At 39.1% G+C, this 21,604-nt stretch overlaps 1 protein-coding gene across 7 annotated transcripts in view; it reads left to right on the plus strand.

Moving 5' to 3' along the window:
- Positions 1 to 1,406: 1,406 nt before the first annotated feature.
- HNMT (histamine N-methyltransferase) overlaps positions 1,407 to 21,604 on the plus strand; it is a 28,385-nt gene continuing 8,187 nt past the window's right edge. Inside the window, exons 1-7 of one of the 7 annotated variants that reach the window (XM_025171021.2) lie at positions 1,407 to 1,554; positions 6,391 to 6,479; positions 8,887 to 9,033; positions 9,278 to 9,330; positions 13,884 to 13,991; positions 16,553 to 16,683; positions 17,034 to 17,127. In XM_025171021.2, the coding sequence (XP_025026789.1) occupies positions 8,903 to 9,033; positions 9,278 to 9,330; positions 13,884 to 13,991; positions 16,553 to 16,683; positions 17,034 to 17,127 (517 nt within the window). In that variant the 5' untranslated portion in view covers positions 1,407 to 1,554; positions 6,391 to 6,479; positions 8,887 to 8,902. Of the gene's footprint in view, positions 1,555 to 2,590; positions 2,745 to 6,390; positions 6,480 to 6,829; positions 6,942 to 7,200; positions 9,034 to 9,277; positions 9,331 to 13,883; positions 13,992 to 16,552; positions 16,684 to 17,033; positions 17,128 to 21,604 lie in introns of those variants that run through there. The other 6 variants (XM_007434959.3, XM_088146515.1, XM_025171020.2 and 3 more) reach the window with 6 other exon arrangements.

A 21,604-nucleotide genomic window follows, 5' to 3' on the forward strand; every position in this document is an offset into this window, starting at 1 on the left:
CCAAGGAATATAATGCCAACATACACGTGAAGCCGCCATCTGCCACTAAAATTGGGAGCTCTGGATGTGATCTAGCATGTTTCACTGACCGTGTGGTAGATGACACGGTCAGTGGCTGGGATCCACTCAACTCTTCCTGTCACCTTAGGGTTGTACAGGCATGTCACCTCCCATCCAGTTGCTGGGGGCTGTCCTCCATGGCCCAGCCAGTGCTTTCTGAAGCACTTGATGGGTCTTGCACAATTACTGGAACACATGGTGTTTTTCTTTTGAAGGAGCGCTAAACTTGGATTGAAAAATCACTCCCTTGCAGGAGTACTAGTCCCATGTCACACAGAAAGTTACACAGGAAAAGAGATCCAGGTTCCATCAGCTGAATGTCACTGGTTCTGTCACCAAATGTGCTCATTAGAAGTTCTCTGCTGCTTCTACCAACCAAGGGTCTTGCTTGGTCATACTTTTTACTGTTTTGATTACTCCTGAGGAAGCACCATTTTTAAAAAATCTTCCTATATGGCTTGCCCATCCAGGCTCCTTGTGGATGCTGCCAGCCACAGGCATTCACCGTTGGCAAAGGTGGTTCTCACTCTTTATGGATTGCTTCATCCCATGCCTTTTCTCTGCAGCTTTGACCTGTCAGGTGGGCTCTTTTGGGTTCAGGGTTTAGTAGTTTGTCTTCAGAAATAGCCTGGCTGACAGGTAACAAATGCAGAGCCTACCCTAATATTTATGCCGATAAGCTATTTTTCACTGTACTTTTAATTTTCTTAGGCAGAAAAGCACTGAATCACATAAACTTTTACCTGGGCCAAGGCTGGGGGAGGAGGGAGAGGTTGTAGATGGGAGCAGCAGAGAACAGAAAGTTATTCATACATAGAGACTAATTACTGCACCTATCATCTTTATTCTTTGGAAAAGAAACCAACAAACTTTAGGTTTGAATAGAATATAACCACGGAAATACAAAAATATGCTACCAAGTACCCGAAAGTACACTTGTATGGAATGGTATTAACAAAACTCCAAACAGTTCAGTTTCTGGACTCCCTGCTAATAAATGCCTTGGAAAATATATAAAAATGTGTGTGTGTGTGTGTTTAATAATGTTTAACTACACTTTTTAAAACAACCATTGTGATACGCTTTTATTTTTCAATTTTTCTTTTTGCCTGGACAGCAGAATTTTACAAAGTGAAAAAAAATCATATTTTGTTGTGAAAGTAAGCACATTCTATTTTTTAAATTAAATGCCTGCAGCTGTATTCTCTCCACACAGTCACAAAACAAGCAGTGTCAGGATTAAGCCAATAAAAATGAAAGCAGAGCATAGCTCTCAGTGTTCAGCTCCATTCAAGACTAGCCAGTTTGTCACCAATTCCTTCTGCTTCTTTCAAAGCAGAAATACTGTCTTTGCCAAGGCAGTGATTCTGGGGGTGGAGATAGATTTAGCCTGTAAAAATGTACTGTGTCTGGCACAGAATCCATTTCCTGCAAACTGTTACGACACTTCCACAAATTGAAAGTAGCAGTTCCATAAGGACGAGACTTATGCAGGTAAGTACTATTGTTTTCAAATGTTGGTTTCAAGAGAAAAAGCTGAAAACATCTGTGGTTTGTTAACTGAAATCAATAACGCATTTATCCTAAAACTGTCTCCTCTCTGTTGCTATTGGCCCAAATTTCTGTGAATAGGGGATCAGAAATCAGATCTAACTCTAAAGAGTTCTGTACTTTAAGCTTTAGTTCTGTGCTGGGAAATGAAACATGTCATATACAGCAACAGCTGCAAAATTCTTCTAAATTAGATTCCCTCCTAGTGTTCATCTGGAGCAAATAATAAATGCTGCACATTTAACTGAGAGGCTCAGTGACTTCTGAATCACAGTAACTCAGTGACTTAGTTCTGAGCTTTTCTTGTATTTTGAATACATTTGGATCAGCAAAATTCAACATGAATTGCCATCGTCACCATTAGGGATCGTTGCTAAAGATTGCCCTGTGTGTTTACATTTACATTCCCATACATTTATATAGGTAGCTCAGCTGGCATGTGCTCTATGTGGCTAAAGTTGGAAACAAAGACAAGACATTAAGTCTGTAAATAAAATTATTGTTGCTACTTATAATACATGCAGCCCAATTCTTAAACTTAAGCTCCACTAGGCTTCTCTGGATTAAGTGTGCAAAATTTTGCAACCTGACAATGTACAAAAACAACCTTGTATTTTTTGTTTTTTGCTTGAAATTAAGAGATTCAAGCTCTGAATCATATGTTAAAATAATCAAAACCATTTCAAATGTCATTCACTTGACTTTTCCCAGAATCAAGAGACTGCTTAGCAAAACAATGTGTAAACATGGGCAGTATTATTGTGTAGAAGGGATATTTGCACATAATTTACAGTTGCCAATATTATAGGCTGTGAACTTTGCTCCTCATGAAATTTGACTCCTTAGGATGCGGTATAAGCTTGACTCCTCTGTGTGTGTGTGCAAATATTCTCACATGCCATTTCATTTCTCCAGCTACTTTTCCTCTGTGTGGAAATACAGAATACACATATAACGAAGAGCAATTCTCATGATCCTCCAATAGTTAGAGAGTAGCTAACGCTGGAAGCTCCACAAAGCTGGAAGATTGAAGTATCCTTAGCTTGGTGGGCTGCAGTCTGTATAGGTCTGTCTGACCCCTGCGAAAGTACCATGTGAAGTGGTAGCACTAGCTCTGCAGCCATTTCTGTGATGTAAGATGTCCTCTTCCTCTTGGATTTGCTGCTGTCCAGTTTAAACTCTAATTTCTTCCTGTCAGTGAGTGCATCATCATGAATTAGGAATATTTAAGGAAGACCTACCCTTGGCTACAAGTGCTGCTCTCTACAAATGTGCTTCTAGAGTTCACATTATGAATTTTAAACAGACTTCAATCCTAGTCACTTGTTTCCTGCACTAACTTAACCAATAGTTCTATAATCAATTTGCAGGAATGTTGACTGTCAAGATGTCTTCATATGGGGATGGTAGGGAGACAAGGTACAACTTGTGCCTTTCAGATGGGTTACCAGACATCAAGCAAAAGGAGAGCATGTCCTCCTTTTTGTCCTCATGTCCAGCAGGCATAGCTTTAAACTCAAATACTGTTCTCCTTTTTGAGGATCTACCAGCTAGCTCTTCCTGAGCAGCTTCTTTAATAAGTGCTGAGGGTGAGTTAACAAGCTCAGCGTTGTGACCTTAATTAGTTGATTAGTACTTTCTGGCCCACCTGGCTGCTGCCTGAAATTGGCAAGACCATAATCAGCTACACTCTGAAGGCTTTTGCCTCCTAACTGGCTCTAGCACATTGCTGAGATTGAAAAACTAGTCTTTCTGATGCTGGAAAAAGTAGTTTCATATACATATAGACCTAAGTACATTGTGTTTGCAGTTTTTTGCTGTAATTTCTGTCACAGATGCCAAGAAAGGTAAATAGTTAGTGTACCCTCCTTTTCCCTCCATTTGTCCTCCTTTCCAATTGTCTGTGTCCTCATTTGCCTGTTCAGATATCTGGTAACCCTCCCTTCAGATGCACTAAATGTACAGGTTTCCAAATTCCCAGCCAGCCATACCACTGCCATGGTGACTAGGAATACAGGAGATTGTAGTCCCCACCCGTGTGATGGACATCTAGTCAGAGACGACTGAGGCAGATAATAATATTGAGTTCATTTGTTGCACTTGGTCAGTGTATTGTTTAAACTGTATGAGGGATTCTGGACATGCAAATGGAAATGTAATTAATCTTGTAACTTCTGCTTTGAATTTGTGACTTCTCAGTCTGAATCTGCTGGCAGGGCAATTATTAAGTTGCAGGTTCAGAGGAAAATGCTGACATGGGCCTCCGAAGTGTTAGGCAAGCAAAAGAAGCTGTTGACTGAAAAAGGAAGGCCCAAGGAGATCGAAGTTGGTGGATCATCTCACTGAAGATCTAGGGAAATACAGTATGAATAGATATACTTTATCAGCAAAAATAGAGGAAGGAAAAAATAATTCTGGGTAGACTGAGATCTAAGTAGAAGGATGGCCAAGAATGTGTATCATAGAATGTATTGGATTAAAAAAGATAGGCTTTTTGTGATGGTTGGAAGAAATAGAGAACTAAGGAATGTCAGAGCGAAGCTTATACCAGCAAAGCTTAAAGATCCATGGAAAGCACATTACCAGTAATTTAGGATGTAACTGGAGTGACTTACAAAGTTCCCTTAAGCCAAGTTCCACCATTATTAACTATGGAATTGATATCCTGCATCAGGTCCAACCTTGCTTCCCTTTTTCAAAATCAGCTAGATGCTACTATCTGCTGAAGTTTGAAGAATAGATAAGCCCAGGAACTGTTGGCTTACTAGTTATAATGGTGGAAATGCACTCTTTGCTATGGCAGCCCCCTGGGAATCCAATGACAGGCATTCCCAGGCTATGAGAATGTAACCTCATTCAGCCCTGGTTTCCTGTTGACCAACAGCATCCTCATTTTGTTGTTTTTTTGTAGCCTAGTGATTGCTTCCTTAAAGTTGAATGATGATAAGCTAGGGCTAGGTGTCATCAGTATACTCATGGCACCCACTCCAGCGTTCCAGATAACTTTACTGAAATGTTGTACAGCAGTGGTGTCAAACTTGTAGCCCACAACACTCCTGAGTGTGGCCCAAACCAGATTAAAATGCAGTTGGGTAGTATTCAAGAAAATAAAATAAAAAGATAACAAAACATAGATAATATTACATTTTAAAACTAAATAATAAGACATTTACCAATCATCAAAGCCAATCATCAAAACTCCGGGCTTGTGACTTACGAGGAGTCCTGCACAAGCTCACTGCCTCAACTTAATTGCAGCAAGCATAGGGTTAACCAGATATGAGATATCAAATATCTGAACAGGCAAAGGAGGACATGGACAATCGGAAATGAGGACAAATTAACTGTTTAACTCTCCTGGCATCTGCAACAGAATTACAGCACAAAACTGCAGGCAGGCAGGCAGGCAGGCAGGCAGGCAGGCAGGCAGGCAGGAAGGAAGGAAGGAAGGAAGGAAGAAAATGTACTTATGCTGACGTGTATATGAAATTACTATTTCCAGCATCAGAACGACTGGTTTTTCAATTGCAGTATTTTTCCAACAAATTTTTATTTTATGCTAGTGATAAAATAGAATTAATGATGCACTTCTCAAATTTTACTATAGACACCTATGATGGGTCATGCGATCCACAGACTACAGTGATAATAGATTTGAGGGAGCTGGATTGAAGCCAATGGCTAGAATCAGGAAATAAATACAATTACATAAATCTAGGCTGTCAAGTCTGTTGATGGATGGGGGAAGAAAGAAGCAGACAATTTACAAGGTCACAATACACAAAAGTTTGAATTGTAAAAACAGTCCAATTTTTTAAAAACAAAATACACTAAAAAAGCCAGATATTATTTGATTTTAAGGCTATGCCTGCTAGATGGAGGATATGAGGACAAAAAGGAGGACGTGTCCTCCTTTTGCCGGATGTCTAGTAACCCTAAGCAAGGATTGCTTGCTGTTGCTGCAGCATGGACTGAGCAGGAGCACCACACGATAGGAGATCCCTCAGTCTGAGCCCCAGCAGCCTCAAGCACCCCAGGCTGCTGCCATTAAGGTCTCGATTAGCGTGGTTAATGAATCCCACAAAATCATTGCATTATTTGAATTTGTGTGTATATGTGTGTATGTGTGTGTATGATTTTTACATATATAAAAGATAAACATGAAAATATATAAAGAAAAGTTAGAAAAAAAGATAAAAGGAAAAGTGCAAAAAGCAATACAGTTAGGAAAAGAAAAAAAAAAATCAAAGTGATGTTTCTATGGAAAATAGGGTAATTGGTTCCAGCTCAATGGAAATAGGCAATGAAAATTTTTAAACATAATTTTTATATGTATATTAATGAAATATTACAGTAAAGGATGAAAAAGGTTAACAAAGTCACAGAGTAGTTACAGAATGCAAAAGAAAAACAAAAAAAATTCTACCATAGATTTAGGCATTCCAATATGTTGTCCTACTTTAGCATTTCTATAACCACATCCGTGTTATTTGATTGCATCAAATTTTTGCTCTAATGTAATAACGAGCCTCTTCTTTTTTAAACTTGTACTGTTTTCCTCGGATGGAATCTTCCTTTTCTCCATTTTGCACACACAAAAATGAGCAGCAACTGCAACTGCGGACGTGCTAGTTTCAGTTGCACACATGCTAGCCTCACACTAACTGAATTTTGGGTCACATTAAATGCAACCTGGTATCAATTTACAATTCACACTAAATTGAATATTGCATTATTCAAACTCGTGCTAATCATGACCTACCTGTACCTTTTCCCCAGACGGCAGGCAGGCAGCCTTAGACTGGTAGCCAACCTGCTCCAGACTTCAGAGCCACCAGCACACGAAGGAGCACCTCTCTCCAGAACAGGTTGAATTAATTCCTCTCTTTTCTTCAGAAAAGGTTGAATTTCCCTCCTCCCTTCAAAAGAGGTTTAAATTCTGTCCTCCCTTCAAAAAAAGGTTTAATTTCCTCTCTCCCTCCAAAAGAGGTTGAATTAATATCTGTTAAGTTTCAGGCTGCACAAGGTCTATGATCGTTGTTAACTTTATAAAAGTTTCCATTTTAAAATAATTAATAAAGTTTAAATAAGTTCAGAAAACATCCAGGGAAGAAGGAAAGAATGGGGGAAAATGAAAGGATGGGAGCGATTCAAATACTTTTTGTATAATGCTTTTCTTCCTTTTTTCTTTTCTTTTTAAAATATTCTTCTTTTGTAGTGCGCACATTTGTACTTGGTTTGGGAAAGGCCACACAAAACATTTGTTTCTACAGACAGGATGTCAGAAATTAGAGGGGACATTTCAGGGAGGTGACAAGTGAGAGTAGGAGGTGAGGAGGTGGTTTGCATGATAATTTGGTGGTAGGCTGGGAAGAAGCTCAGGGTGGGGAGATATCTCTATCTCTATATTTATCTACATCTACATCTATATCTACATCTACATTATCTATATTAATATCTATATCATCTATATCTATAACTATATAGGTAGTCCTCGTTTAGTGACTGCCTTATTTAGCAACCGTTAAAGTTATGATGGTGATGAAAAAATAACTTTGTGATCAATCCTCACATTTATGACTTTCACAGGTCTGTAGAGCAAAGGAAAGCTGAAGTAAGATCGTCAGCACAGTTACAGTTTCACTTAATGGCTGCTTCGCTTAACGACTGAGTTACGGGTCCCAATTGTGGTTGCTAAACGAGGACTCTCTCTCTCTCTCTCTCTCTCTCTTTCTCTCTCTCTCTATCATCTCTATCATCTCTATCATCTCTATCATCTCTATCATTTATATTTATATCTATATATCTATAGATATAGATATAGATATCTATATCTCTCTGTGTGTGAATAGATAAATAGATAGACAGACAGACAAATAGTCTGGTGAGTATCAAAGCCACTGTCCTGGACAAAACCAGAGGATCCAGGAGTATATCACTAAGACGTCACCCAAAGATGAGCTACTGAGAGAATGCCTGAGGCGGCAGCAGACATGGGAGGAAGTTCAAGCGGAGGAAGTGCCATGGCAAGACAAGCCCCTTCATGGGATGCACCATTGACAGATAGCTGAGGTGGCTGAATTGGGAAATCCTGCCAATGGCTGGAAAGGGCTGGACTAAAAGACAGCACTGAGGCACTGATCATAGCAGCACAAGAACAGGCACTAAGCACCAGATCCATAGAACCAGGGGTCTACCACACTAGACAGGACCCAAGGTGCAGATTGTGCAAAGAGGCCTCAGAGACAGTCCAACACATAGTTGCAGGGTGTAAGATGCAGGCAGGAACAGCATACACTGAATGGCACAGCCAAGTAGCTGGCATTGTGTACAGGAACATCTACACAGTGTATGGGCTAGACCCTCCCAAGTCAAGATGGGAGATTCCACAGAAGATCATGGAGAATAACAGGGCTAAGATCCTGTGGGACTTCTAGACCTGGAAGGACAGGCAGGTACTGGACAATCAACCAGACATTGTAGTAGTAGACAAGGAAACTGAAGACAGCGGTGGTGATAGATGTAGCAGTGCCAAGTGACAACAATATCAGGAACAAGGAGTATGAGAAGCTGGAGAAGTACCAGGCCCTGAAGGAGAAACTAGAGAAGATGCAGAAAGTACAAAGTGGTCCCAGTGGTGGTAGGAGCACTCGGGGCTGTGACTCCTAAGCTGGGAGAGTGGCTCCAGCAGATCCCAGGAACAACATCAGAGCTCTCTGTCCAGAAGAGTGCAGTGCTAGGAACAGCTAAGATACTGCGCAGAACCCTCAAACTCCCAGGCCTCTGGTAGAGGGCCTGAGATTGAGGAAGACACGTACCACCAATAGGGGTAAGAGGGAAATTTTGTTTTTTTATATATATTGCCAGGATCAGTTTAGAATAAAACTGAATTCTAGCTAGTCCAAAGCTGGTACATATGCAAGCCCCACTTCCACTTGCACAATATCACCTTGGAGATGCAGAAGTAGCTACCAAAATGTTTCTGGGTAGAAATTCCTTATTGTTACTCAGATGATGCCTGTGTTTACAAAAGAGCCTGGCTGGGTGCTCTGTGCTGCAGGCAGTGAAGGTCTGATAAAAATGCCAGTATGTTGCTTCAGCAAACGCTTTCCTGTAATACCTGCTGGCATAAGATAAACAGCTTCACAGCCCTCCCTGTGGTGGGCAAAGGACTGAAGCTGTTCTTACCTTTACCATTACTTTTTGTTGTCTCCTGCCTTTCCAACATTTGAGTCAGATAACTCTGCTTTCTGTTATTTGACCTATTTCTTTAAGTAGGTTGGCGATTATCATGACCATGAGGAGCTTGTTCTCTGACCATAGCCATTATGTTGCATCTTTTCAACTGTTCCTCAAGAATTCAACCGAACATCAGTGCATGCTGGAGTTCATTCATAAGAAGCTGCCCCACTTAATATCAAGGTAAAAATACAGCAGACATGTTCTTAGAAATGTTTGATATACGCTGTCATTCAGGAGATCTGGGTGTGCATACTTATGTATTTAGTTGAGTTAAATGGTTAGCTTTGCAAAACAGATTTTTCCATCCCATCCCCTCCCCTCTCCTCTCCTCCCCTCCCTCCCCCTCCCCACCCCTTCTTTCCCTTTTTTAATGCTGGACTTCTTGAACAGTTTTGACCATTGTAAATTTGCCCTTCCCTTTTAGCATCAGTAATGGAAAAGCTGAAATCAACATTTTAAGTGTTGGTGGTGGTTCAGGTGAGTAAAAATATAAAGACATTATTTAGCAATCTGAATTATAGATGTTATTACATATGTAGGATATTATATTACATTCAGTTTATGTTTCCTGTATTTGGAAAAGCTTAGAAATAATTTCAAATATATGTACATCCTGGCAATAGGACGTTTTGCAATGTAGGAATGAATGGGAAAAAAAGAATCAGAGAATGAGAGTAACATGTAAACTAAACCTATATAGAATCAGACACTCTCAGATACACTGAGTTTGTTTCATATAATTCTGTGAAGGCCTGGGATGTTGGCTAGCAAAAAAGAAAAGAAAAGAAAAGAAAAGGGGGGGGGGGCTTTTCAATCTCCTATTCTGTATTTCATTTCCTTTATGACAAATTGCTTTTTAAGAATAAAAAGAGACAGTCCTTTTGGATCAGGCCAAGACCCATCTTAGTCTAGCATTTTGTTTCTCACGGTGGCCAACCAGATTCCTTGAGAGGTACTTGCAAAGTAGAGACATATCCCCCTCCCAGTGTTGCTCCATTGTTGTTCCTCTTCAACTGGTATTTGTATGCATGTTGCCCAAACCCAGAAGTAGCACTCAGTTTCCAGGACCAATAGACCTTGATGGACCTGTCTTCCATGAATTTATTCAGTTCCATTTTAAAGTCATCCAGGTTAGTGGCAAACACCATGTCATATGGTATTATCAATTAGATGATGTGTTTGGTCTGTTCTAAATCTTCCAATCAGCCTCACTGGATCACTGCTAGTCCTTGCATTTTGAAATACAAAAAGGGTCTAGGTAGCAAAGAAAAAGACTGAGGACCACATGTAGACCGTGGGATGCTGGTTGCTCAATATGCTGCAAGGTTTTGACACATTTCTTATTCATTTAAATGATTTATTTAAAAACATCTCAGGTCTGCTTCTGAACAAGTCCTTCCCAGCTGTCCATTATGCTAGTGTTGACATTTGGTATGGAAAGGCTTGTGAGAGCAAAATGCTGCATTAGCAAAACTAGGGATGTAGGCAGTCAAACTGTAAATGGCCATAGTTAATAGTGAGGTGGTGTCATTCCCATCTGTAAGAAAATGTGTTCTGTTTACAGCTTATATCTTATTAATGTGACCAACTCTATCCCCCTCCAATCACAAAAGACATTTACTGTGTGGTAAAATAGTGACTGCTATAAACAATCTATTTCCTTGAAAAGTTTAATTGGAAACTTAATGGTGAACATAGTGATAGCCTTTTAAAGGTAATTGTATCTGAGAGCTTAAATAATTTCTAGAGCTTAAACTGATAGTTGTCAATTGGTTTTCAGGCTGCCAGAGATCTGGTTCTGAAATGCCCCAAAGCACTTGTTTGCATATAAACAACTAAATGAACTCAATTAAGGTAGTAGATTAAACTACAAATCAGAGAGTCTGAGGTGACGGGAAGCATTAAAAGTAACTGAGGGCAATGGATTGGTTACTTGTGAATGGGAATGAATATAATAACAGTTCAATTAATGAAAATACAAATGTATTTTTTTATCCTGGGCTGGGGAGAGCTAGTAGCAGCAGCAGTAGTAGTAGAAGTAGTAGAAAAAGAGGAGGAGGAGGAGGAGGAGGAGGAGGAGGAGGAGGAGGAGGAGGAGGAGGAGGAAGAAGAAGAAGAAGAAGAAGAAGAAGAAGAAGAAGAAGAAGAAGAAGAAGAAGAAGAAGAAGAAGAAGAAGAAGAAGAAGAAGAAGAAGAAGAAGAAGAAGAAGTTGTACATCAAAATACATTCTGTGGTTATTAGTTTCACATCCCCAGATTTCACAATAGGTTAGTTTTGAACAAGTTAAATATAACTTGTGGTTATGGTTAAGATGCTGAACTAGGAGTGGGGAGACCAGACTGAAGTTTACCCTCAGCCTTGGAAGCTTCACTGGGTGACTTTGGACCAGTTACTCTCCCTCAGCCCAATTTACCTCACAGTTCTTTAAAGAAATGGATGTAATCTGCCTTGAGCTCCTGGGAAAAAAAAAGTGGGATATAAATCTCTAACAAATAATAAATAATATTTTGAGATGGAAACATCTTTGTTAATAGAAAAATCTATACTTATACAATATCAGACATAAAGCTATCTATGATATAAATCCTGTGGATTATTTTTCTGAACAAAATGCTATTTACTTGTGGTAAATGTGTTATATGTAGATTCCATTTCTTCTGTTTATGTTTCTTGTCACCATGACAAGAAGAAATTTTAATTTTCTTTCTGCTGGTCTTATCTGTGGTTGCCACATCTACATTGATGAAACTGTGCTTTTCCTCTATATCTCTGGTTACTTTTCCCCTTAGTATTTTCTACTTATGTAAAGATTTTTTTAAAAAAAGTGGTTTCCAGTATAACTCTAGTAAATTACTTTGGCAGCTTTCTCCAATGTGATGCCCTCCAGATGAATTGAGCCACAGCTCCTGTTATCCCCAGTCAGCCTGACCATATTGGCTAAGAAGGGTGCACCTGGAGAGTGCTAGGTTAGGAAGGCTGCCTTAAGGTTATTTAATGATGTCCAAAGAGGACAGTTCAATACTGATTGAATTTGGCATTTGCTGCCATCTTCTGCATGTAAGTTTAGAAGCTCTTTTGACCAAATCCAACATATATGCAACACTATCACCATTTTATTTCTTTTATCTTTCCATTATATACCCATTATTTCTGCATTGTGACCTTAAGTCTCTGTTTAGAATTTTGATTCATGGATTGTGCAGATCTGAAGAGCTGCCAATTATGGGTAGGTCTATCTATCTATCTATCTATCTATCTATCTATCTATCTATCTATCTATCTATCTATCTATCTATCTATCTCAACCTATGTGTATGATAGATCCATTCTACTTCTTTGTAAAGAATCATACACATAGGTTGGCTGGTGTGGGTCTTCCGGGCTGTGTGGCCGTGGTCTTGAAGTTTTGTTTCCTAACGTTTCGCCAGCACCTGTGACCCGCATCTTCAGAGCATCCATACTAGGAAAAAAGAACATGAAAGACACTGCAGACTACAGCAACCAGAAAAATCTGCAGTAGCTGAACATGCTCTCAAGCACACTGGACACAAAATCCTATTTGAAAACACAGAGATACTGGACAACACCAACAGCCACTATACCAGGCTATACCGGGAAGCCACTGAGATTCACAAACACCAGCATAGCTTCAATAAAAAAGAGGAGAGTCTAAAAATCAACAAAACCTGGCTACCAATCCTGAAAAATACAGCCTGCAAAAGGTCAATGAACTCAGCTCAACCACCAGGACATGTGAACAGTTCACACAATGAACTTGCTAATCACCTCCCAGCAGCCCCTCGTTAACAATTCAATAGAAGAAAAAACCCTGCCTAATTCCCAGGAAGATACACACAGATGTTGACACCAAAACAAGCAGCCACTCAGTAACCCAACCCCACCCACACACCCCCAATCCCCCTCCCCCTCAGATCTCTATAAATACCCACAAAAAAGGGTCACATCACCCTGGGCACAGAGAGAACTGCTCCTGTCTGTGCTCCTGCACTCTGAAGATGCCGGTCACAGGTGCTGGCGAAACATTAGGAAACAAAACTTCAAGACCACGGCCACACAGCCCGGAAGACCCACACCAGCCATTGTATGCCGGCCGTGAAAGCCTTCGACAATACAAATCATACACATACATTAAGATGGATGGATGGATGGATCCTTACCCAAGGATCATAGTGTAAAGTAGCTGCCTAAAAGTGATACAAGTGATTTTGTGAAAAGTGATAGATTTTGTTAAGCCTTTGTATGTATCTATGGTATAACAATAATAGATTGGAATACCATGAACAGTTTTGATCCCAGCACTTTGGAAAGGATATAGTAGAGCTAGAATAAATGTAAGATGGACAGCAAAAATGATCAACAATACTTTGTCTAGGAATAAAAATGGCAAGTAAAGGAGGATAAGATTGGAATATACAGTACTATATCTGGTTTGGAAAAAGCAGATGACTTTTTTCTTCTTCCCTCAATGAAGCAAATAGTGAGAGATTAAAACAGATCAAAGGAAATACTTCTATGCATATAATATAATAAAAATAAATTTGTTACCATATGTGCTGGCAGCAGACTTGGGACAGTTTTAAAAGTACATTAAACAAGTTCATGAGTATAAATGTATTAGTGAATACTAGTCATGACGGCTATTTATTACCTCCAGAATCAGAAGCAAGATGTTTCTCAGTTCCATTTGCTGGTGTAACACCAGTGTCAGAGTACTATTTTGTTCACATTTTGTTTGTGAGATTCCCACAAGTTATGAAAAAAATGACTAGCTAACGTCTTTAGTCTAGCCCAATGTAGTTGTTCTAATATTCAGCCATCACTAGTAGAATTGTCTCAGGGTCCTAAGAGTGATGGGATGTGATTTGATCATTATGGAGCGATGCTTTTCATTTGTCATTTGCTATGTGCCATTTGGAAACTAATTTAACATTTGCGAATGAGCTAAGTAAATACACACTTTTTACAAAACTTATATTAGTTGGTTGGTTTATTCTTCTTTGTGTCTTAGGAGAAATTGACCTTCGGATTCTTGCAAGACTACAGTCAGAATATCCTGAGGTTATCATTCACAATGATGTGATAGAACCAAATGCAGAACAAATAAACAGTTACAAAGGTATGGTTAATGCTGCAACTTCTGCTAGGCACTGAGTCATTTATCAGTTTGCCCATCAGTGTTCTAGATTTCATGATGGAAGTAACGTGCTCTTGAAACATTTCTCTGGAGCATCCGTTTATCACATTTCCACTGAACGGGAGTAAGAGATACGGTCTGATGATTCTCAGCATGGTGCAACCCAAAGGATGGAAACCCCTGCTTATGGGGCAGCAAACACAATGCACTATTAATGCCATTGAAACGAAATGGGAAATTTGCTGCTGTTATTTGAACAGTTCAGGTTTTAACTTCCTGAAACTTCAAGCTATGTCACAAATACTGATTTTCCTCCATGGGTAGATAGCAGCCAGGACAAAGCTGCCTTCCTGAGACCATTGGCACTCTTGGAATTTTGAGAACTCTCAAAATAGCTGCTATGCTGCTACTGAAACACCCACTTACTGAAAAGCAAATTATCTGGTTATTCTTGCCAACTTCCCAGCTCTACTCCAACTTATTTCTGACTTTTTACAAGAGGTAGGTAGCAGCCAAACAAAGAACCATGCACCATATTTAACTTGTCAGGATGCCTATAGGGCCTTCTTGGAAATAAAGTGAAGCTAAGAGCTGGCATATGCCTTGCCACATGCTATTTTCTGGAAAGGCTTCTGCAGTACAGAGCTGGTAGATGCCCAGGGTGGTGTCCACAGGTATCATATTTTCTATTCTACTGTGAACCCTGTTTGTTTTACAAGGTAACCCATAACATGAAGCTAAGGTTGGCTAGATACTTAGCAAAATACACATTTCCATTTAGGGAAAGTGTTCCTGTCTTGTAGGTTTTCAAATCATCTTTGGAAGATAGCCCAGAATTTTTGGCACATTGATAGGAGTTAGCTTTCTTCTCACTCTTCATTTTCCCTTTGATTGTGTATCAACGGTCTGATAATGAAATAAAAGCAGTCTGGGGCGTATTATCTTCAGTGCTGATATGGATTACTGCAGAATGATGTCTGTGCTTAAAATAGCACATTGGTCATAGAGTCTAGGAATTGATAATGGAAGAGGACTGAGTAACAGCTGTAGCAGTTAGAAGTGGGAAGCCATACATAGACACATACATAAATAATGTGCACACATGTATGCTGCTAAATCCAAAGTAATTATTATAGAGCAATAAAAAAATAATAAAGCACCATTGAAGCTAGAAATACATAACAAAAATCCTTACCCTGTTGCCGAATCTTGACAGTGCCCCTAATGCTGTCCCAAATACAGTTTTAATAGCCCTTCTGAATGAGAGCAAAGAAAGCGCTACTCTCACCTTGGGGATCAACTATTGTATAGAAAAGGACCTGTGTAGAAAACATCACCTCTGGACCATCCCACCCCCATGACCTTTACAAATGGGGGGACTTTGAGCATCCTTTCCTGGGATGACTGAATGGAACAGGCTATTTCTACCTGAAGGACGTGTTCCTGGAAATACCTGGAAGCCCAGCTTTATAAGTAAAAAACGCATTTTATATTGAGCCCAGAGCCTATTGGAAGCCCACTAAAGCATCTCCAAGACCTGGGTTATGTGGCAATAGCACCTCCCAGTAGCTTTGCTGCCACATGTTGTATCAACTGCGGCTTCCAAATTATCTTCAAAGGCAGCCCAATAAAGCACACTACAGTAGTCTGGTGTCCAATAGGAAATGCCAAAAGAAAAAAAAAAATGTATGTTGTGGGGGAGGAATAAGCAAAGATAAATCATTTCTCACCTTCATAGTGAGGTATCATAATCAGATCCTTGAGAAAAGTAATATTTCATTTACTGCATTAAGTCAGTGTCTGTGATATTCTGAATGGTTTCTGCATGTACACAGGACTTCAGATCATGTAACTGGACCCAAAATAATGGAATCATGGTTGAAACAGACTTACAGTATCAATGATGGAGGGCTTTAGTGCTTTTGGGGAAAGAAGAAGACAGTGTCCCTTATGACAGTTTTCAGAGACAAAGCAGGTTTTGTCTACTTGCACTGGAAATCAAGAGAATATTGCAATCGAGAGAGTATTCCAATCACTGTCTCAATGTCCCTTAGTTTTCAGGTCGACACAGAAATCAGAGCTGATTTCACAAGGAAATGTCGAAGTACAGCACAGTGGGGTTGAGCTATAGGTCAAGATTAGGAAAACTGTGGCTTTCCAGCTTTCAAGAAACTGCAACTTCTATTAGCTCCAGCCAGGATGGCTAATTGCACAAGATATTAGGTGTTCTAATTTCACAACAACAGGAAGACTACAGATAATATGAATACATTGTTAGTCTTTATTGGTCATGCAGGTGACTAGTTCTAGATCTAGATCTAGGTCAGATTCTGGAAATGTAACAAAATGTACCTTCCCTATAACTTGGTTCACTATACTAAAGTGACCTGAGGACAGAAAATGACAGCAGCTGAGAACTGGTCTCACCAATGGCGTCAATGTTATGTTAGAAATATATGGCTTTCAGCTGCTTTAAAAAAATTGAAATGAAAATGTATTTCATATCTGCAATTGAGATAAACTGTGGAGCTTTCACATTTCAGAACGTGTTGCAAAGACATCAGATCTCAAGAACATAAAGTTCACTTGGCACAAGGAGACATCACTGGAATATGAATGTCGAATTATGGCCAGCAAAGAGATGGGGAAATGGAATTTCATCCACATGATCCAGGTAGAAAGATGCATAATGTGTGGCCAGACAGCTGTTATTGAGACATTACATTAATGGGCTATTTTTCATGCAAGGTGTACTAGTTTGACGTTACAGATTTGCTCCAAAACTTTGTATTTTATGTCCTCTTATTTATAAACTAATTTCTCTCTCTTTCTCTTTCTGTGTAGCTTTACCTTCCCAACCTGATATTTCATCCTGCTTTGTAATGATGGTGGGACATATAGCTCAACATACAGAGAGGAAAATTTTGCAAATATTTGAATTAGTTCTGTTTTAACAAAACAAAACATTCAGAGAAATGTGTCTGCAAACCCATTTTACACTGAAATAATTCTTATCATTTTTAGATGCTGTATTATGTAAAAGACATGCCAGCTACCATAAGGTTCTTTCATAGCATCTTGGAACCTGGGGCCAAACTCCTCATTATTCTCGTTTCAGGTAAGTTCAAAGGTGAATCCTAAAACATCTGATTTGTGTATGTATGGTATTTTACTATTTATGCACTATTGAAGCAGTCCATAATGTATACCATATTTATTTAATATCTATTATTTATTCAAGACTACTTTTGTATTGTACTTTTAATCAATTTTATTTTCTCTGTAAACCATCCAGAGTCACTTTTTAATGAGATGGGAGGTGACAAATTTGTTAAATAAATAAATAATATTAAAAAATTAGCCAGGTGTTATTCTATGGGGTTCACATCCTCTACCAGAAATTCAACTCATCGACTTGTGCCCATTGACCTCTCGGCGGTGAACGTAACTGAAATCACCTCACAGGATATACACTAGGTAAAATTATAAAAAAATTTGGCCCTTCCATGGAGGTAGTGGGGGTGGAAATAATGCAGAACTCTGTGCAGAGGGTTATGATAACTGTATCTCTGCTCTGAGAGCTTAAAAGAAGGTGGACTGTATATACCATTCTGATGGGTCACATAAACGGTAAAAACTTCCTTGAGTCAAGCTCAGCTTTCTTGCTAACAATATGAGAACAGGTTTGCCATTGCCTTCTTCCAGTCCCTTTTATGACTCCCATTCTAGCATATGGCCCTGGTATTCCCTGGCAGTCTCCCATCCATGTAGTAACCGTATCCAACTTGGTTTTGCTTTTTCAAGATCAGCTCAACAAGAAAATTTTATTTAATTAATCATAAGTTGCCTTTTAGCCCAGGGAAGTTATAAACAAAATAATAGAGTAGATAGATTAAAAACAATGGTATTTAAAAACAGAGAGAACTTAATTAATTTAAAATCACAAGAGCCTCAGAAGAGTCCTGGTGGATCAGAGCAGGGATCAGCATTCTGTATCAGGCAGTGGTCAATTGGGCACAGTTGCTTATAAAGATGGCTACGCTGTTGCTGCTCCTTAGCAGCTCGTCTTTCAGGACTGCTGCCTATGACTCAGGAGACAGGACATAGCCATCAACACTAGTAGCAATGATAGCCTGAACCCCCATTTGTTTCTCCAATTGCCTTTTTAAAATGTCTGTTTTTTGGCTATCACCATTTGGCTACCACCAATGGACACGTTCCATTGCTAAACTATTACCAGGTGGTCCAAAGTGTTATTTTTCAAAAAGAAGTCATTCTGATGTTCCTAAATAGGAATCTCCACAAAGGGAAGAAAAGATAGGATTCCACAGTCCTGTCAGTCTAAAGTTTCCTGATGGACTTACAGCAGACCATAACATCCATGGACAGAAAAAGAAGTTAACTTTCAGATATTCTGGTTCCAATTATTTACATTTTTATTGATAAGCACCCAGAAGCAAATGGTCTTCAAGGGCAACCTGATGTAGAACACATGTAAATGGGAGATAATTAAGGCATGGAGCATTAAGTCAAAGTAATAGCCTCTAAAAAGGAATACAGTTGGCAGATAGAGGAAAACAGCCTCCTGGTCCATACCAGCCACCCGATCCTCCGGAGGGGATGCTATCTTTAGAGATACTCCCAAGATGCTAATCTGATTCTCAGAGAGGAATACAAATCCTGTCCAGAACTACTTTATTCTCAATCCCACATTAGCTTGTTTTCTGACCCTCCTATCTGGACTGAACTACATTCAATCCCTTGTGGTATCTTTCCAGAGAGCAGTTTAAGATTTCCACAGCTTTCTTAACATCCTTCTCATGAAAAGCTGGTCAGAGTTTGTATAAACTCCACCAAATCTATAGTTAGTTTACAGTAGAGCTGATAAAGCAAAGACCTCCATCATCCAACAATCAAGGGGCTCAGCAGATAAGCCAGAGCTATTGCTAAACAGTAATGCCAAGATCCATGTTGGCCAAATGGTTTCAAGGATTACCATGGTTAATGGGACTGGATCCTGCTGGACCACTCACCAAAACTAAGACATACACTTCCATGCCCATTGTCTGGAACATCTTATTCACAAAAGTAACAATGGTTGTTTTACCTTCTAAACCAGACTGAACTCTGATTGGAAAAGGTCCAAATAATCCTAATCTAAATAAAACAATGTGCATGAATCAATTTTACACACTTATATTTAACATGAAAAAAGTAACTCTTTTAATCTACTCTCTCAGCATGCATCTAGGTAGAAATGTCATTAATTTCAAAGAATGCTCCTTTAAATCACTGTACTATGAATAGCTTTAGCAATTAATACTACCGTGGGACAAAGGAATTGGATATAAATATTTCTTCCTTAATGTTCATAGCAGGGTCTCTGCTCTTTTGTGGAAACATGTATATTCTCAAAATGGGAGGGGATAAAAAACAAATCCCCCACCATGGACATTGATGGTAGGTTGCAGGTACAAGAGAGACAATCACTTATGCTTCTTCTGCTGCACTTATTAGTTCAGCAACTCCACTTTAAATTTATCTATTTAACCAATTTGTATAGCCACCCACCTCAACAAGTGACTCTGGGTGGTGTACAAGAACCAAGTAAAAATAAAAACAAGTACAACAAGTACAAAAATTAAAATACATAGCAGTCGAGGAAGTATCACAATTGGTAACACAGCCAACAGATATTATCAGAATGGCTAATCACTGATCCAGTCATTCTTTTTATTCACATGTTTAGGTTTGTCTATCAAATGCAAGTTTTTAATCCATTTTTTAAGAGTTAGCTTATTCATGAACATTCCAAAATCCCTTATAAGATGTTCATATAACCCAAACACCATCTTTTTTCCTAACTGCTATAGATTGAAATACTTTATTACATTTATATCTCATCTACTTCTGCAGTAGAACTCAAAGTAGCAACAAAGGCTTTCCATTTAAACAGTAATCAGATAGGTGCTTCCAGACCAGGCTTTTCTGGTGGTGTCACATTGCCCGTTTCCCAGGGCATTGGTGATCTCCCATTCCCCTACCAATTCTTAATACCTGTCTCTGTCTCTTTCTCCTTCTCCCAACCGCTATTATTACTACGAAGTATCATTAAAGACAGGATGCAAAAAGGAGTGACTGCACAATGTTCTTTACTTGATAACACTTAGAACCCTCCATTTGCAAACAACCTGATCTGTGGAGCTTTTTCAGAGTTCTTGCATCTACTTTGAGGCCATTCTAGGATGAAATGCATCTACATTCTCAGCAGCCAGTTATTGGTGCCCCTCCTAAAGACACAATGGAGTGAAGATGATTGTGTCCTCGTATACAGTGCCACCACTGAATTTCATCATCTGTTACTGTGTTATTTGGGATGAATCCTGAACTATTCCACTTCTCTACACCATTGTGGCACTGGGTAGGCTTTCATCTTTCTGTTCTAAAACAGGTGATGTAGTTGCTTCTCAGGGCAAGACTGAAGGCATAAACATACTTATTAGGAAGTAATCCCCATTAAATGCAGTGAGACATGCTTTGGAATAATCACACATGGTGTTATGCTATTTAGCTTATTTATTAAAAGCAAAGATGAACAGTCTGAGCAATTCAGAAGTCTTGGCTGCATTTTTAGAGATTTCCAAAATTTATTACAAAATTGTAATTGTTAATGTGAGACAAGATGAAAATAATCAAATAGATGGCTAGAGAATAATGGTATTAGCTATATTTAATCTTAATTCAATTTCAATATAAGTGAAATGAAATCAGTTGTAATTTTTGTCCCAGTCCCACTCTTTTTGGAGTGTGACCCCGGCACGCTACTTGAATGACATATGTGACTTATGACCTGGAAAAAATTCTGCATCTGTCTTAATGTCTATAGCAAGAGAGCTAATGTCCTACCATACAACCAGACTGAGACCACAGATTCATCATTCAGAAACTAGCAGAGCTGAAAGAGGGGCTTCCTATAAAACCAAAACTGTTGAGCTAAATGTGTTTTTTTTCACAAGCAGCAGTGAAGATTATTCATAATCCATTTTTAAATTCAGTGAGACAGCATATGGTTCCCAATATCTTGCTAATATTTTTTCTTGCATAATCCTACTGTTGCTCTTGCTCTGAAGCGCTTTAACAGATTTCCTTAATTTTCAAAATGATTTTGCAATCCTGTATATGTCTACAGAGTTCAGTAGCAAATATCCTCCAATAAATGGGGCTGAGACTGCAGCCTTACTTGCCCACAATGATCCATGAGAGAAGTGTCTATTCATCTTTTAAAAATGGAAAATTGAGCTCTCCTGAACAAAAATAACTTGTTAACATTAGTTTCTGATAGATTGGTTTCTGAATGTTGGTCTCCAAAGTCCATCTAATGTTGTCTCCTAAGCTTCATAGTCTATTTCAGTATCAAAGTATCTTTCAAGACTAGTTGTTTCTCAACTGTTTGTTTATAGTAAACCTTGTTCTAGAAGCTGACATATGAAGCCGGCAAGCTTTTCCACAAGCACTCATTTTCCTACACTAGATTGGCCACGATGCTGTTTCTTTTGAAACCAGACTCAGATATGTCACCAGGAAGGGTGCTCTCC

This window comes from Python bivittatus, unplaced genomic scaffold (genome assembly GCF_059951505.1).
Source record: "Python bivittatus isolate LINGU-HERP-01145 unplaced genomic scaffold, Pbiv_v1 ctg000480_np1212, whole genome shotgun sequence".
Classification (NCBI taxonomy): Eukaryota; Metazoa; Chordata; class Lepidosauria; order Squamata; family Pythonidae; genus Python; species Python bivittatus.